Source organism: Orycteropus afer, unplaced genomic scaffold (genome assembly GCF_000298275.1).
Source record: "Orycteropus afer afer isolate SDZICR_OR568_19922 unplaced genomic scaffold, OryAfe1.0 scaffold00175, whole genome shotgun sequence".
Lineage (NCBI taxonomy): Eukaryota > Metazoa > Chordata > Mammalia > Tubulidentata > Orycteropodidae > Orycteropus > Orycteropus afer.
The window spans coordinates 5,319,178-5,338,069 of NW_006921762.1; the positions used below are offsets into that span (position 1 = coordinate 5,319,178).

At 40.9% G+C, this 18,892-nt stretch overlaps 1 protein-coding gene across 1 annotated transcript; it reads right to left on the reverse strand.

Annotated features, from left to right (window-relative positions):
* Positions 1-7,858: 7,858 nt before the first annotated feature.
* Positions 7,859-15,661, reverse strand: FASLG (Fas ligand). Its single transcript, XM_007947111.1, has 4 exons — positions 15,320-15,661; positions 14,673-14,718; positions 10,248-10,304; positions 7,859-8,253 (listed from the first exon to the last, which is right to left on the reverse strand). Exons 1-4 carry the CDS (start codon positions 15,659-15,661, stop codon positions 7,859-7,861), a joined length of 840 nt encoding a protein of 279 aa, XP_007945302.1.
* Positions 15,662-18,892: the final 3,231 nt, after the last annotated feature.

Sequence of the window (18,892 nt, forward strand, 5' to 3'; positions counted from 1 at the left end):
TTGTAATTTATTGAGGTTTGCTTTGTGGCCTAATATATAATCTATTCTGGAGAATGAACCATGTATGTTGGAGAAGAATGCATACTGTGCTGGTGCTGAATGGTATGTTCTATATATGTCTATGAAGTCAAGTTGGTTGATTGTGTTATTTAGATCTTCCATTTCTTTGTTGAGCTTCTTTCTAGTTGTTCTGTCCATTGTCAAAAGTGGTGTGTTAAAGTCTCTTACTATTATAACTGAAATGTTGATTTCTCTTTCCAATTGTGTAAGACTTTTTTTTCAATTTTTTTTTAAGTATTTTAGAGCTCTGTTACTGGGTGCATAAATATTTATTATGGTTATGTTCTCTTGGTGGATAGATCTTTTAATCATCATATAATGTTCTTCCTTATCTCTAATAATGGATTTTGCCTTCAGTCTATTTTATCAGAGATTATTATTGCCACTCCTACTTTTTTTTGGTTACTGTTTGCATATTTCTTACATCCTCTGATTTTTTTATGTGTCTAAGATGTTCTCTTGTAGGCAACAAATTGATAGGTCATGATTTTTTGTTTGTTTTATTTTGTTTTTTGCCCATTCTTCTGCTCCCTGTCTCTTGACTGGTGCATTAAACCATTTACTTTCAGTGTGATTATCATTAGGTATGAGTTTACTGCAGCCATTTTGTTATACTAATTATTGTGGTGTTAAAGGTTTCTTTGTTCCATTTACTTTTCTGTGCTGAGTTTTTCTTACATATGGGTTTAGGTTTCATTTCCATCATTATTGAGTTTATGTTTGCTGAGTCTTTTCTATTTTCTTCTTCTTCTCCTTTTTTTTTTTTTTTTGGAGAGTTGTTGTTATTGTTCTTATGTGCCATTGAGTCAGACCCGACTCATAGTGACCCCTCCTTGGGTTTCCGAGGCAGTATCACTACGGAAGTAGATTGCTCTACCTTCCTTCTTAGGAGTGGCTGGTGGGTTTGAACTGCCGACCTTTTGGTTAGCAGTCAAGTGCCTTAGGCACTACGCTTCCAGAGCTCCTTTTGGTGAGTAGATTTGTTAATTCTCTTTGTGGTTACTCTAAAACTTACCTTTCCCTTACTAACTTTAAAATAATCCATTATATCTTGCTATTTTCTTTATTTCCTCTCCATCTGGAAATTCTATAATTTCTCCTTTTATTACCTCTTTTTGTTTTGAGGTTGTAGTTATTTACATATTGATATTTCTGGTTCCTGGTTTTCAGTTTTGCAGCTTTATTTTACATTTTATGATTCTTTGTTTTGGTATTTGGGTTATATTGTCATCTGTCTTAACTAGTTGTCTGATGTCATTAGTTCTCCATCTGAAAAACTCCCTTTAATATATTTCCTGTAATGTTGGTCTGGGAGCTCTGGTAGCATGGTGGCTAAGGCACTTGACTACTAACCAGAAGGCTGGCGGTTCAAACCCACTAGCCACTCCCTGGAAGGAAGATGGGACAATCTACTTCCATAGTGATACTGCCTTGAAAACCCAAGGAGAGGTCGCTATGAGTCGGGGCCGACTCGACGGCACATAACAACAACAATGTTGGTCTATTTTTTACAAATTCCCTTAATTTTGGTTTTTCTGGCAATATCTTGGTTTTGCCTTCATATTTGAATGACAATTTGGCTGGATATGCTTTGTTGACAATTCTTTTCTTTCAGGGTTTTGTATATGTCATCCCACTGCCTTCTTGATTGCAAGATTTCTGCTGAGAAGTCAGCACTTAGTCTTATTGGTGCTCCCTTATGGGTGATATTTTGTTTTTCATGAGACACTTTCAGAATTTTTTCTTTGGTTCTGTAAGTTTGACATATCTTGGTCTCTTTGTTTTTGGGTCTATGCTTTAGAAGGTTCATTGAGCTTCTTGGATTGATATCATCTTGTCTTTCATGATATTAGAGAAAGTTTCTGTCAATAAATCTTCAGAAATTATCTCTGTGCTGTTTTAAATTTTTTTCTCTCATCCTCTTCTGGAATTCCAATTACACATGAATTCTTCTTTTTTATAATACCCCACATAACTCAGGCTTTCTTCATTTTTCTTCCTTCTTTTTTATGATTGTTCTTCAAACAGGTTAGAATGAAGGGATTTGTCCTGTATTTTGATGATTCTTTTTCTATTGCTTCAATTCTACTTTTATGTCTTTCTGGTGAGTTAAATATTTCTGATATTTTATTATTAATCTTTTGTATTTCTGTTTTTGTATGACTTCTAATTATTTTATCATTTTGCTCTTGCATTGTTTTCCTGAGTTCTTCTAGGGTTTTGTTTGTGTTTTCCTTGGTGTTTTTCTTAATTTCTTTGAAAACCTGTATATAAGTCTTTTAAGTTCTTTATCAGATAGTTCTATTACCATTTCTTCCTCAAGGAGATTTTATGTTCCTTTTTTTTTTTTTTTTCCATTTATTTGAGCCATTTTATCCTGTTTATTCATATAGTCAGTTATTGTCTTTTGTTTCCAAGGCATTAAAGTGCTATTTTATTGATTAATTGATTATATGTCTGTTTCATTCTGTCTTTTTTTATTTTCTGTTGTCTTGTTTTCATAAATCATAATGGGTAAGTTGAGAGTGCTTCACTGTTCACTCATCTGGTGAAAGAGGAGTGACCACCACCTGCCTCCAGGTGGGTAGGGAAGTAACCAGCAGGGCAAGCCTGCATCACTGTTCACTGGGCATGCAAGACAGCTGAGAACAAGCTGCTTGGACATTGACTACTGCTTGTTGGCAGTCCAGTGGCATGGAAGCACTCACAGCCACTCACCAGGTGGGAGGGGTGCATCTGAGTGGTGTGGTGGGTAGCTGGGAGCATTGGAGCACTTTGTTGCCATTCACTGGGTATGCAGGGATGCATGGGGGGTGTCAGGAGGCTGGGAGTGCTAGAGGGTTCCCATGTCACTTTCCAGGGCATGTTGGCAGCTGGGGGTATTGGGCAATTGGGGCTGAAGTCGTCCCACACCACTTAAAAGAGGAGGCCAGTGAGTGGAGGGTGGAGTCAGGTGACTAGGGGCACCAGCATGCTCCCACACCACTTGACAGAGTGGGTAGGTGGACAAGGGCCAAGTTGAACTATCAGAGTCACTGGCTCACTCCTGCATTGCACAGTGGGGCAGACAGGGAGGCAAGGAGCAGGGTTGGATAACTGGGGGCTCAGCTCACTCCCAAACCACTCAGCAAAGCAGGTTAGCATGTGGGGCATCAGGTCAGGTGACTGTGGGCTCTACAGCTCTCTTGCACTGCTTGGCAGGGTTAGTTGGAGGAAAGTGGGTAGGGTCAGGTGGCCAAGGGCTCCAGAGCTCTATCAGTTGATGGATCAGGAGACTGGGTGGGAAGGAAAAATGATGGGGTTCATACTGTATCTTGGGTGGCCAGGGCTGCAGGGATGGGTGGGTTGTACCTCTAATCACTCAGGGTTTATGTGGAGGGGGAGTGTGTTCCTCTACTCACTGGGCAAAGGTACCTGGGCACTTCTTGTTGGCTACAGCCAAGAATTGGGATGTGGCCTCAGTCAAGTGCAAAGTAAGGGGACTATTCATAGTATGGTAGGGTGGAGAGCATCCTCCTGTTGACACTCTGTGCATCTATTACTCTGTGTGCCACATACTCTGATTACCAGGGATTGCTGCTGGTGTACAGTGGTTTCTGGGCCTTGGCTCTTTCCCTGTTCTATGGATACCAGGGTCCCTGGAACTCTCACTGACCTTCCTGTCCTTTCCCTTCTTAGAACCAGTTTATGCCCTGCTCATCTTGCTTCACTCTGGGTATGTCAGCATAGTTGCTCTGTTCCCTGTTGGGAATTCCATGCAGTTGCCTTTCTGTGCTTTTCTCCTGGGATCACTCCTGGCTTTGTCCCAAGATGGCCATGCTGTGCCAAGTCAGCTAGTAGGGCAACTCCACTCCATATCTCTCCTCATTTGTTGTTTTTGGTCAGTTTCTCCTTCTATTCAGGGTTCAGTTTAATTTTTCATCTATTCATTTGATGATCAGGGTTCCAGGATTGTCCTCTCTGCTTCACTTGGTTATTAAGGGTCTTTGCTGTAGAGAGATGGCAAATGTGTCTGACTAGTATACCATCTTATCTACTACTTGGCTTGCTTTTTCATGGAAAGGACTACTTGAACATGTGTATTTACTGGTGGAAATTACTTCAGAGAGGATTGAGGAGAGCGAAAAAATATCTTAAAGTGATAAATTAAGGGAAGGAGTGTGTGGGCGAGATCATCCTCTTCCTCCCTTGTAATTGGATAAAAGATAGATACCATGAAATGGGGTGCAGATGCAGGTGGAATTTTGTCTTTGGTGGCAGGAAGTGAGGTTATATGGTGGGAGGAAGGGATGTGGTTTGTTTGCAAGAGGAAAGAATATAATTGTCTTGAAGGGTGGAAAACATACTGCTAGGGAAATGAAGAAAAAGTGCCAAACAGTGTTGAATGTCCATTGAGATCTGTGAGTGGTTCTCGGTGCAGGGTAATTTTGCAAAGCCTCTCCCCCAGGGACATTTGTCAATTTCTGAAACATTTTTTGTTGTTACGGGGGAGAAAGGGAGGATACTATTGACATATAGTAAATAAAAACTGGGGATGCTGCTATACATATTACAATGCACAGAAGTCTACACAAGGAATTATGTGGCCCAAAATATCAATAAGAGCAGAAGAAATCCATTGAGTGGCTGAAGAAAAGAGAAAAAGATCATTTGAGTGAGAAGTAAGAATGCAAGAAACCAGGTATTTGAATGAATCCCTCAGATCAGTGGCTTCTTCTGAAGAATGGCTTGTTAATAATAGTGGGAGATACCACTTGTTGATGTCCTACTATATCAGTTACTTTATGTGTATATCAGCTCTCTTTAGTTCAAGAAAGCTCAAGAAACCATCCTAGAAACTGCATAGTAAGTAAAGGAACAAAGATTTAAATCCAGTTTTTTTAGTCCAAAGCCTGTGCCCTTTTCACTATACTATGGCTTTGTCCCTAGGAAAGACAAGTTTTCATCAAATCTATACAAAGTTAGATGAGCTTAAATCTGGCAACATTTGTAATGGCAATGATGGGTAGGGAGAAGTGAAGAAGAAAAGGGAAATTGAAGGAAGGAGGGCCTGGCAAAAATGAAAGATTTGTTTCAGAGTTCTTCCCACCCCAATAGATTCTTTTTAAGGTGGCTGTATTAGCAACATCATGACAAATGGAGAAATATTGAAGTTGTCAAATATTTCATATTACTTGGTTCCACAATCAACACCCATAGAAGCAGCAGTCAAGAAATCAGATGAGGTATCACACTGGGCAAATCTGCTGCAAAAGATGTGTTGTTTGATAATTTTGGTACTGTGTCATTGTACTTGTTGGTCTTGAGTTTGTCAGCCTCAGTAGCCAGCAGCTGCCTGAGTTAAGAGAAGTCTCCAGCTTCAGTGGGTTGGGAGCAAGAGGCAGAGCTGAAGCACAAGGTCAAGGAACTTTTACCCAGACCCCAGAGCTGGCACTTTGAACTCAGACTTCTAGCCTCCTAAACTGTAAGAGAATAAACTCCTTTTTGTTAAAGTGCTGAAGCACGAAGATGCCTCTTTGAAGGCTAAGGTGTACCTAACCCAAGCCATAATATGTTCAATAGCTTCATACGCATGTGAAAGCTGGATAATGAATAAGAAAGATCAAAGAAGAGTTGATACCTTTGAGTTGTGGTGTTGGGGAAGAATACCATGAAAATACCACGGACTGCCAAAAGAAATGAACAAATATGTCCTGGAAGTACACCCAGAATGCTCCTTGGAAGCAAGAATCGACAGACTTTGTCTCACCTACTTCAGTCATGTTGTTAGAAGGGGCCATTCCCTGAAGAAGGATATCATGTTTGGAGAAGTGGAAGGCCAGTGAAAAATAGGAAGGCCCTCAATGAGATGCATTGGCACAATGGCTGCAATGATGGGTTCAGGTATAGCAAGGACTGTGAGGCTGGCCAGTGAAAAATAGGAAGGCCCTCAATGAGATGCATTGGCACAGTGGCTGCAATGATGGGTTCAGGTATAGCAAGGACTGTGAGGCTGGCACAGGACCAGGCAGTGTTTCATTCTGTTGTACATGGGATCACTATGAGTCAGAGCCAACTCTATGGTACCTAACAACAACAATAAGGTAGTTGTGGTAGCTAAGGTTGTGTGTCAACTTGGCTTGACATGGTTTAAATGTCTGGGCAGCTGGATGTAGTTATTCCTGATGATGAAACAGGTATTCACTCTAGAGTAGAATCTACTGTGAGTAGCTGCCTTAGGGATGTGGTCTCCTTCCAGTATGTAAGAGGAAGCTTTGAGGAAGGTCTCTAGCTTTTTGGCACATCTTTATCTTGCATTTAGCCAAGTCATCATCCCAGTGGCCTGCCATGTTGTCTGCCAATCTTGAGACTGTTTCTAGACTTGAACTAGTGGCCTGCTGTGTTGTTTGATAATTTTGGTACTGTGCCATTGTACTTGTTGGTCTTGAGTTTGTCAGCCTCAGTAGCCAGCAGCTGCCTGAGTAAGAGAAGTCTCCAGCTTCAGTGGGTTGGGAGCAAGAGGCAGAGCTGAAGTGCAAGGTCAAGGGACCTTTACCCAGACCCCAGAGCTGGCACTTTGAACTCAGACTTCTAGCCTCCTAAACTGTAAGAGAATAAACTCCTTTTTGTTAAAGCCATACACTTGTGATATTTCTGCTATACCAAAAACCAAACTCACTGCTGTCGAGTTGATCCCAACTCATAGTGACCCCTCTTTGGGTTTCTGAGGCAGTATCTCTATGAAAGTAGATTGCCTAGTCTTCCTTCCAAGGAGTAGTTGGTGGGTTTGAACTGTCAGCCTTCTGGTTAGCAGTCAAATGCCTTGGGCACTACACCACCAGAGCTCCCATAGCAGCACTAGAGAACCAAAAGAGTGGCCTTAAATCACAATGAATATAGGAGTCATGGAGGAAGGAAATAATAAGGAAAAAAAATTCCAAAATTTAATGGTTTATAAAATCTATGTTCAGAATATATATCTGTATTCTATAATATAGCTTTTATTACATGTTTATTTTTCATTAAAATGTACAAAATGTATATAAATATTGGTTATATTATAAGAAAATAGCATTGATAGCTGGCAATCAAAAACTTTTGAGGACTTTTAGAGTTGAAGTTTTCAACATTTACCCCCAAACACAACCCATATATTCCTAAAATACACTTCACAATATTCAAGTTCTCTAACTTATGTTACCATTCTAGCCACACACACAGATACAAACACACACACACACACACACACACCAATTGCACTGAAAATACACATGCTGTGTAGAGAATGGACTGTGGCCTCAAAAGTTCCCTCTTGCTTCTCTGTTAGCCTTCTCTGGTGGCTCAAACTGTACATTTAGTAGTAAAGATACTGAGGCATTGACCTTTTTCAGTCTCTTTAGCTTATTATGAAGCATACTCCTCTTTTTTTCACCCCTTATACAATCATGTCACCTCCACGTATATGAAAGACAGCTTCCTCTAAGGTAGTGAGTAGACCCACCTTAAGAGGTGAGTTGAAAAGTGTTCTTTTCAATGTTCTTGGTCACTTGGATGAATGTAGAACAACCCTGATAGCTGCTTTTAACTGTCTCTACATTTTCACCTGGTAACTCAGAATTTTATATTCTTCAGCCATATTCCTCCTCCAATCTGGCTCATAGACCTTACATGAGAAGGTCTGCAGACCTGCTAGACCCTGGGGCCTTAAGGTCCTCTTGGTTCATGCCTTCTCACTTGACTTCAAGTGGGATTAAGAAGAACTGCATTCAAGACAACATGTAATAAGGAACCACAATGGAGAGAATCCCAAGGTGCTTTCTTAGAGCTTATATAAGCCAAAAAATGTCTTAGATTCCTCAAAATTGACCAGAGAGAGTGCAGATACGTTGACATATAAATGGTCATTACTGGTAAGATTAAACACTGCTCCCAGGTAGCTGCTGCGTGCCCACATCTGGCTGGTAGTGCAGTAATTCATCATCCTCTCCTCCATCAACATCAGGTCCTGGGGATATTTAGAGTTCCTCATGTACACTTTGTGGTTCAGGGGCTGGTTGTTACAGGAATAGCCCCGGAAATACACTTTAGAATATACAAAGTACAGTCCAGTGTCATTGATTACAAGGCTGCCTTTCTTATACTTCACCCCAGAGACCAAGGCATTTCCATAGGTGTCCTCCCATTCCAGAGGGATGGATCTTGAGTTGGGCTTTCCTGCAATCAAATCGGAGAGGCTATATCAGCCAGGAATACTCACAATCCAACAAATGAAGCTTCCAAGCCAAAACTGTGGCACTTAACCATGAGTAAATGTTTTACTCAGAATGACATCGCACATATACAACTGGCTGCTGGGTAAGAAATGGATCCATCGCTGAATTCCTTCAATACCTTTGTCAGATATCCTCATCATTCTTTAATTTTATCTTTCACTCAATGGATACAATAAAATATACTCTTAATCAATCCCAATGATTATTTAGATTACTTTAACTGTCTGGAATAAAATTTTTATATCTCCAGAATTTACACCAAAACTGCTAAGTTCTGAAGTCTTCCCATGAAGGGAAAATCCAAATCTAAGGAGTTCTAGAGTCCTAAATTTGGGAAGGACTTTAAGGATCATCTGGTTCAACTCCTTACCTATATTTGTCAACTGGGGCTAAAATCCTATCTCCATTTTATCCTCATAGCATTATGTCAATACCTTGTCAGAGTATTCTTACCAACACTGAAATAATCACTTATGGGTCTATCTTTCCCTAGTAGATTTATAGCTCTTTGAAGGAAGGGACCATGTGTTATTCATCTTTATGTGCCAAGACTTTACACACAGCAGGTGCTCAATAAATGCCTGTTGAACTAAACTGGATCATTTTGTAGTTTCTGCCTAAATAATCCCAGGGACAGTGGTTCACCACTTTCTGTGATATTTACCCCTTTTTTAGATATTTATGGACTTTACACTAGGGTGCCTACCTAGTGTAAATTGTTACACTCCACTACAAAATCCCATGCTGAAAACTCACAAATGCCAGGACTGAGTATCCCTTCTCACTCCCATTTCTACTGTTGGACAAAGCAGAGTGGAGCCCTTCCAAAAAATTAGGGAAGTGCCAATTAAAATAATTCGTTGTTCCTCATCTTCCCAGCTCTCACATCTTGGATCTGGGCCCCAGATTCTTCAAGGGTCTTTGGAATAATTAAAAAGTATGAACTCCCAATTGGTATAACATACTACACAAATCATTGTTCCACCTTCTACTGTGGTGAGGAGCGACTGAGATCTTAAAAGCTTGCAAGCTGCCATCTAGATGCAATGATGGGTCTCTCCTCATCCAGAGCCAAGAAGAATGAAGAAAACCAAAAATTCATGGAAACAATCAGTCCTAGTGACTGGTACACCATCCTATCTGCAGCCTATACTATGAGACCAGAAGAAATAGACGGTGTTCGGCTACTACTGTCAACCACTTGGAAGAGGATCTTTGTAGGAGATCCTGGATAGACAAGGGGAACAATGTGGAACAAAATTCAAAATCATTTGGAAAAAAAAAAAAAGCAGGGAACAGGTATTCTGGCCTGATGGAGCCTGGTGGAACCACTGAGACTATGGCCTCTACCTGCCCTTCAGGTCTGGAATTGAATGCACACCTGTGGCTTCCAGCCAAGCAGTAGACAGGCATACTAGTTGAGCATTTACCTGAGGTAGATACACTCCTTGTACAAGCAAAAGAGAAAGAAGGGCTGCTCAGGCACAGGGAGACAGCTCAGGGGGTAGGAGTGCATGGAGGAATGGTCACAGGGAAGCGGTACTTATCGGGAGGAAGTGGGAGAGGAGATGTGCATTGTGCTAAATTGTGGTCAATGTCATGAGGCAAAGTGTATGTGATCTGCTGTATGGAAAGTGTATTTGCTCTGTAAATGTTCACCCAAATCACAATTAAAAAAAAAAAAAAAAAAAAGTATGACCTCTAGATGGACAGGGATTTTGTCATAAATAGAGTTTAGAACAGGGCCTTGCCTGAGAAGGTGCTCAATCTATGTTCATAAGATTGACCTGACTGTAAAGATGTGACTACTCCTGGGCTCCAAATACTGTCAGTAGAAAGTAACTACTCCCTCAGAGCATAGTAATAGAATCTTGCTTTTCACCAATGGCTTTCCCAAGCCCCATCCTGCACAGGTTCTGCCTTCTATTTACAGACCTGTTAAATGGGCCACTTTCTTCACCTGACGTTTTTCACACGGTAGACTGGGCTGACCTGTATCATAGAAAAATGAAAGATATGTGTAAAAATCAGATACCAACTGTTATTTTCCTAAGACATTAAACAGGGCATTTAAATAAAAGAGATTTTGAAAAACATAAATGACAACAGTCTAACATATACTAATCGTGCAACTCCAAACTGTAGAATTCACAGAAGCCTATATTTCAGAAGGAGCTCTGGTAGTGTAGTGCCTCAAGCATTTGACTGCTAACCAGAAGGCTGGTGGTTCAAACCCACCAGCCACTCTTCATAAGGAAGATAGGGCAATCTACTTCCGTAGTGATATTGTCTTGGAAAGAGGTATCTTTCCAAGGAGGGGTAGCTATGAGTCGGATCCCACTCGATAACAATGAGTTTGGTTTTGGTTTTTCTTATATTTCAGAAACAGAGAGGTAAAAAACAAACCAAATTGAGATAGATATAAGTATAAATTTACATTATAATGCTATAAAACCAAAAATACCAAACTCATTGCCAACTAATCAGATCCAAGTCATAGCGACCCCTCCTTGGGTTTCTGAGGTGGTATCATTACGGAAGTAGATTGTCCAACCTTCCTTCCAAGGAGTGGCTAATGGGTTTGAACTGCCAGACTTCTGGTTAGCAGTCAAATGCCTTAGGCACTACGCCACCAGAGCTTCTCCAATAATGAAATTTAATTAATATTAAAGTTGACTGATAAAGATACTTCTGATATCTAGATAATTTACATACTTCTACCCTGTGAGGTAGTGAATGAACCAATGAGCTTAAAAGTTAGGTGACTTGTCCAAGAAGACCCTGCAATTCAATGTCAGAGATAGAACTGACATTCAGGTCTCCTGACTCCAAATCCATGGCTCTGTCCATTCTACCTCTACTGTCCTTATCCAGTGTGAGATTACCCAATAAACAAGGTAAGCATGGGATTACTTGTGCTTACTTACTAATCTGTAGTCAACAATTTCACATTTTTTCACTACATCACAGATTCTACTTCTAGGTGTGGTTGGCATCTGTCTCTCAGCCCCACAGGACTTTTCTAACAGAATCAAAGCCACTTTGCTAATTTGCAGTCCCTGAAAGGGACAGAATAACAAGTAAGCAGGTGAGTACATGGGCTTACCATATGATGTGGTGAAAACACGTGAAACTTGTTCACTACAGAGTAGTAAGTAAGCACAAGTAAGCTCATGCTTACGTTGCTTATTGGGCCATCCACTCCTGCTTAGGACCCTGCAGGACAGAGACTACAGAATCTGCTAATTCATCTGGCCACCAGGTCTTCCTCAAGTGGCATTCTACAATCTAATTAAAATGGCATTCTATATAATTAGTTATCCTAAAGCACAGTTCTAATCATATCACCAAGGCTTCAAACACCTTTAGTGGCTTCTCACTGAAAATGTGATTATGTACAACTTTCCCACCTTCATGTGATCTCAATCTGTCTGTACAGCCTCATTTCCTCTACTCATTCACACTGGACACTCTCATATCTAGGATTTCTTACCTGAGCTGAATATAGCCCATCTTCCCTGCTTCCATGCCTTTGCTCATGCTATTCCTTCTGACCAAATGCCTTCCTAAACAGGTTTCTTTGTCAAATTCCTAACAATCCTATAAACCCAAACACAATCCCACCACCACTGCCAGCAAGTCGATTCTGATTCATAGGAACGCAATTGGGTTTCCAAGGCTGTAAATCTTTACAGAAGTAGATTGCCTCATCTTCCTCCTGCAGAGCAGCTGGTGAGTTTGAACCACTGGTCTTCTGCCTAGTAGCCAAATATCTTACCGACTATGCCACCAGAGCTCCTTAACAATCCTACAAGAACCATCTAAACTACTACTTTCTTGAAGAAATCCTCCAAGGCCTTTCTAATCAAATGTGATCTTTTCCTCCTTTGAAGCCTGGGTGCCCTCTGTCTTCATCCCTCATCACTTCCACCTGCCCTATTCTATGGTAATTACATTACTTGTCTTATTCTCCGCCAAATAAATAAGAAATTCCTTTACTAGATGTTGAATCCACCTGAGTACTTAACCCAGTTTCTAAGTCAGGGTGCCTGGCCAGTAAATGTTTGCCAAATTGAGTTAAGGAGTTAAAATAGAAAACGGTTCTTAATACGGATAGTATTTCTCTGACTTCAAATACTTCAACCAAGGTAAGATGTTAAAGAAAGATTCAGACAGATGCACATCCACATTAGGCTCATTGTGATTAGCCTATGAAGCTCACATAGGGCTTGAAAATGACCTCATCAACCGAGAACAGTGCCTGAGCAGTCACTACCGCTCTAGCCACACAAGATCACCCACCATGAGTGAGGTGTTGTTGAGCAGGAAAGGCAAAACTGAGTTTCCTCTACATTCCTATAAACTACAAAGCAACTCTGCAGCTGATCTGGCATTCAGTCATATACTGACAGGAAATGGAACAGAGACCACATGTTGCATATCTTTACATCCCACAGTTTTATTCTCATTGACGTTACTCAAAAAAATCTGCTGGATATATACAGCAATAAATAAGGCAGGAAAAACAGCTTGGGCTTTCATGATGATATTTCCTGCCCAAGGATCTTTGCACAAGCCACTCCTATTGCTGGAATGCTCTCCTTCATTTATGTATCTTTTAATAAATTTACTAATTTGATTTCCATATGATAATTAACCACTTTCTGGTTGATCTGCGTTGATCTAGAGAAGATATGCTTCTTGAGGTAGGTAGACCTGAGTCATCTGTTCACTTGACTTTTACTCACTAAAATGACTCCATTGAGTAGGTGAGAGATGAGTAATAAGGTACCTACTTCACCAGCCACATTCCACTGATTTTCAAAGCTTTTTCATTTTAGAAGTCCTCCAAAGGCTTCATTTTTCTAACAAATATTTCCACTCTGATCATTTATATCTAGACTTTCTAACACTTAGGGAGCTGTGGTAGCATAGTGCCTAAGGCACTTTACTGCTAACCAGAAGGTTGGCGGTTCAAACCCACCAGCCACTCTTCGGAAGGAAGGTTGGGCAATTCTACTTCTGTAGTGATACTGCCTCAGAAACCCAAGGAGGGGTTGCTCATAAGTCGGGTCTGACTCAAGGGCACATAACAACAACAACAACACTTAGGGACTTTGACCAAGAACTGGGAACAAGAGAATCCTAACTACTTCTACCAGAGTTTACATTCTAGAGCAGCAAGGTACCTAGGTCTCCTGCAGGAGGTACATCCTAAGAGCTCAAATAGGCTTCACTTAATAGTGCTGCTTTCTATGTTCTTCTCAATTTCCCAGGATGAGAAGTGCCTGTGTGCAGAGGTATCCTGCCTTTCCTCTTTATTTCTCATGCTATGGCCATCCTATAGAGAAAGGCGTTTCCCTATCTTATAAGGCATCAGTCCACATACTGGAAATCCCTGCAGACGGCTAAGAGTCAAGAGCCTGTGTTCTCTCTCCAGCCCCAGGACCTTATCAGTAGTCTTTGGGATATCACCTAATCTGTCCAGTATTTTGTTTCTTCTCTGGACAATGAGCTGCATCAAATAAGTTCTAAGCTCCCTTCCAACTCTAAGCAAATCTAATGAGTTCAATGAATCTTAGTTTAAGACTGTTTGGGAAGATCCTAAAACTTTCTGTCCACCATTTCAAAATCTATGCCTTGAAGATTTATGAGGTCACTGTTCAATATCTTCACCTTCTTCCAGTCCTGGGTCTTATACAAAGGATTTTCCTTTATTAGTGAAGGCAGCACATGACTGTTTCTGGGGATGAAGCTGGACTTTCCTTTGAATTATTGCTTTCTCCACGTTTTCTATGGGTTCCAAAAGAACCATCCTAATGCAGGGGATTGATTACATGTCTTAAATTGATTATATTTATCAAAATCTTAGTTCTATTTTATAAAATATTTTTTAAATGTAGTTTGATTCTTGAAAAATCTCTTTTAGAGAGTTTAAAAAGGAGGGAACATTTCTAAGAATTACCCTCTCTGCTTCTACCTCCCTCTCTCTCCCTAGAAGTTATAGACACTGCCATGGGCACCTGAATCAGGAGGCCTGATAAAGAGGACACAGGCCTGGAGCCAGCAGCTCAGGGGGCAAATTTCAGGGGTATGTGTGTGTGTGTCTCCATCCAAAGTTATAGAAGTTATTTTGAATCGTGTGCAGTGCTCAACTATGCTGATTTTGAACAATTAAATTTATTTCCTATTTTAAAGCAGTGGAAGGAATCATAATGGCCACAGGTTTAGAATTAGCCAGCATCCCTTTTATAGTATGCATATGCCCACAAATGGGAAGGAATTCAACGTATTTCACCAACATGTTTAGTGTGGAGAACTATCTTTGAAAATTCAAAGTACATGCATTAAAGCACTCACCTATTTGCTTCTCCAAAGATGATGCTATATGCTTTTGGCTGATAGACTGGCAAAAGAGAAAGAGAAAAGATGTATAATAAGTATTAAATCCTTTAGTTAAAGGAGACAGGATTGTTATGTAAACCAAGCTCCAGAAACAGAACCAAACACCTCAGAATCTCTCCTAACTCAGACTTTGGCCAAACAGTTGTGCCTCTCTGTGGCTTAGTTTTGTGATTTGAAACAGTACCAGTATTTTTTAAGTATTTTCAAGGAAATTTAATTTGGTCATTTGATCAAATTCACTTCGAAGCAAAACTCAATGTTTCTTTTCTTTTTTAGAATCACTGTGTGTGAGGCAGTAAATAGCTAGGCAGGCTGATTTGCCAACTGAGAAAGGAAGAACTATCAATGCCAATCTTATCTTGGCCTTAATCCTTTACAAAACAAAGGAAAAAAAATCCCTTCACTCATATACACCTCCATTTCTCTGCCTGTAGAATGGAATACCTAGAATAACCCATTTCCAAGAGAGGAAAAAAGAACTGAAAAGCACTTTGCAACAAGAAGGTGGTGGACCACATGAGCCGTAGTGGTCCTCTGCCCCTTCATTGCAGTGGAGCTATCTCTGTGACCCAAGTCCACAGCTACCCACAGTCCAGGCTTACCTCTCTGAGTTCAGCCAGCTCCTTCTGCAGGTGGAAGAGCTGGAACATCCCCAGCCCCAATCCAACTAGGGCCACCAAAACCATGAAAAACATCACAAGGAGACATAGGCCTGTGTTGTGGTTCCTTCTCTTCTTCAGAAGTGATGGTGGGAATGGAGGCAATGGTGGTGGCAGCGGTGGTGGTGGTGGTAGGGGTGGAAGTGGTGGTGGCCTCCTTTGATCAGGCCTTCCAGGCACAGAGGATGGGCAGGGGAGAACAGACCCTGGAGGAGCCCAGGGAGGGCTGGTACTACTGTCCACCCAGTAGATTTGGGGATAAGGGTAATTCAAAGGCTGCCCCATGGCAGCCAGGAACTCCGGTGAGCCTCCAGGCAAAGAATTTTGTTCTTGGTCCTGTGTAGGCTGAAGTGTCAGAGGAGGGGACTCCTGTTGCTAACTGCTCAAGAAAAGAGAAGCCAGAGCTGTCTTTATAGAGTTTCCACAGCCAAGGGAAACACCTCTATCAATCTCTCTTTCTGTTTCTCAGAGAAACACCCACTCATTCGGTATCTGAAGCTGAGAAGCCTCAAGGAGCTCAGAGCAAACCCCTGGAAGTTTCCACCCACAATTTTCTGAAGAAAGCCTTCAAAGCCCCAATTGCTGTAACTATACTGCTGAAAAGGCTAGTGGGTTAGCTTATCTTTCTCAGACCCTGCTGGAGAGGTAAGAATCAGATGCTAGCCCTGTGGGAGTTAACTGCCGCCAACTGCAGGGAGAGTGGCCCATGGAGCATAGTTCAGGTGGTTCAGGGGAGGGGAGAGACCATTGAGTCGTGGCCAGAGGAATCACTTCCATACATTTTGTATGAGCTGCCATCCTTCCCTTAACCTAAGTACTATTTACATTGCAAAGCATCGTCATTTACAGAGGGAAAAAATCTGCCCTACCCACTGTCTAGAGATCAGATCAGAGATTGCAAACCTGTGGCCCATAGGCCTTATAGTACCAGGGCTTCAAACTAGTTCATTCTGGTTCAACTCCTTGATTAGGATTTGTGTTTCCATCCCAGATAGACTGAATCCCCAAATGATTTTAATAAGATTCCATAAACATAAGTATCACTTGGAGGATTTTGTTAAAATGTAGATTCTGATTCAGTATAAACCCAAAAAACCCACTACCATCAGAGTGGATTCTGACTAAGGGTGACCCCATAGGACAGAGAAGAACTGCTCCATAGGGTTTCCAAGACTATAAATCTTTATGAAAGCAGACTGCCAGAGTTTTCTCCTGCAGAGCAGCTGATGGGTTCAAACCACTGATCTTTCAGTTAGCAGCCAAATGCTTTAACCACTGTGCCACCAAGGCTCCTTGATTCAGTATCTGGGGTGGAAATACAAATTATTGGGGGTGGGGGGAATGGGGTCAAACTGGAATTAACTGATTCAAAGCCCTGCTCCCTGGCCGCTATGGGAATTTCTTTTTGCAGCTCCTGTTAGGGTTGACAGATAAAATATAGGACACCCAGTTAAATTTGAATAACTGAATAATTTTTAGCGTAAGTATGTCCCAACTACTGCACAGAGCATACTAAAACAAAATTGTTGCTGCTTTGAAATTCAAATTTAACTCTTGAACTCACATATGGCTTTGATCATAGTCATTAAAGACGGTAAGTTTAAATATTTACAATAATCAGCTAGAAAATATAATTGTAAGATTTCCACCATAACAAAAAGACTTTAAAATATCCTAAAATAATTCTAACAAGTATTGTATGGATCTGTATTTTAAAAAATATAAAAAGTTTTACTGATAATAGCAAAGATTCAAACATATGAAAAAATAGACCACATCCTGGGTGGGGAGGTATCTTAGTTATCTGCTGCTGCTATAACAGAAATACTACACATGGATGGCTTTAAAAAACAAAATTAATTCTCTCACAGGTTAAGAGGTTAAAAGACCAAATTCAAGGCACTAGCTCAAGGAGCTCTGGTGCCTAAGGCACTTGACTGCTAACCAGAAGGCTGGTGGTTCAAACCCACCAGCCACACCTCTGAAGGAAGATTGGGCAATCCTATTTCCATAGTGATACTGCCTCGGAAACCCAAGGAGGGGTTGCTATGAGTCGGGGCCAACTTGACAGCAAATAACAACAACAGCTCAAGAGAAAGTCTTTCTCTCTCTGTCACTTCTGGAGGAAAGTCCTTATCTCTTTTCAACATCTGTGAGCCTGGAGTTTCCTTGGAGATCTCCACATATCTTGGCCTCAATCTTCTGCTGGGTCTAGGAGTTTCCTAGCACAGGCACCCTGGGTCCAAAGGATACACTCTGCTCCTTACTCTTCTTTCTTGATGATAGTAGATCCCTCTGATCTCTGCTCACTTGTTTAATCCCTTTTATATCTCAAAAGAGACTGACTCAAGATACAGTCTAATCCTGTAGATTGCAACTTGCCTCATTAACATAACTGCCTCTAACCCACGTCATTAAAATCACAGAGGTGAGGATTTATAACACATAGGATTATTTCATCAGGTCACAAAAGAGAGGATAATTACCTAATACTGAGAATCATGGTCCAGCCAAGTTGACACATATTTTGGGAAGACACAATTCAATACATGACAGAATAGAGAGGTAGTAGTACATGATGGTTAAGGACAGGCTCTGGAGTTAAACTGCCTGGGTTCAAATCCCAGCTCCACCGCTTATTATCTGTGTGAACTGGACAGGACACTTTATATTTACATTTTCCATACCTCAGTTTCCTTATCCCCAAAAAAAGGGTATAGTCATAAGAGTACCTACTTTACAGGGCATTGTGAGGATTAAATGAGTCAATGTATTTGATACACTTAAAAGAATACCTGGCAACAAAGTAAAACCAAAAATAAATAAATAAAAGCTGTTGCCGTCAAGTCAGTTAGATTTCTGGTGACCACATGTATTTCGGAGTAGAACTGTGCACAGGATTTTCAGTGGTTGATTTTTCAGGTGTAGATAGCCAGGCCTTTCTTCAAAGGTGCTTCTAGATGGACTTGAACCACCAAACTTTCTGTTAGTTGGTTTCCAAATGAACTACTGCGCCATCCAAGGAGTCAGGCAACAAAGTAAGCCCTCAGGAAATGTTAGTTGTTGTTGAAAACTTATCAAATCTCCCCTCAAATAATTCATCTATAGACTTAATGGAATTGACCTTCTTCTGTGAAAGATACACAAGGTGGGAAGAAGACAGGGTTGGCAGTGAGAAGTGCAAAGTCAATGCTTGGCATCTAACATCTCTCAGAGACTTCACCATTGGACTGATGGATCCTATGTCTCAGGCTAGAACCCTCTGCTTTTTTATCACAAACTTCCACCAAAGCTTCCACGATTCTCCAGTAAGAATTATGCTATATTGAAAGAACAGCAAGAAAAGCCTACAGTCACCAGAAGGAAGGAAATAATCAAGATTTGAGCAGAAATCAATGAAACAGAAAATGGAAGGGCCATAGAAAAAATCAACAAGACCAGAAGTTGGTTTTTTGAAAAGATCAATAAAATTGACAAACCACTGGCAAATTTAACAAAGGAAAAGAGGGAGATAAT

Bases quoted from the DNA above. Each gene is read 5' to 3' on its own strand.
- FASLG (XM_007947111.1), bottom strand. From the start codon at position 15,661: ATGGGGCAGCCTTTGAATTACCCTTATCCCCAAATCTACTGGGTGGAC. The intron at 14,719-15,319 runs GTAAGCCTGGAC...CTCTTTTGCCAG, and splicing joins AGCTGGCTGAACTCAGAGAG to TCTATCAGCCAAAAGCATAT. The intron at 8,254-10,247 runs GTCTGTAAATAG...ATTTGATTGCAG, and splicing joins GAAAGTGGCCCATTTAACAG to GAAAGCCCAACTCAAGATCC.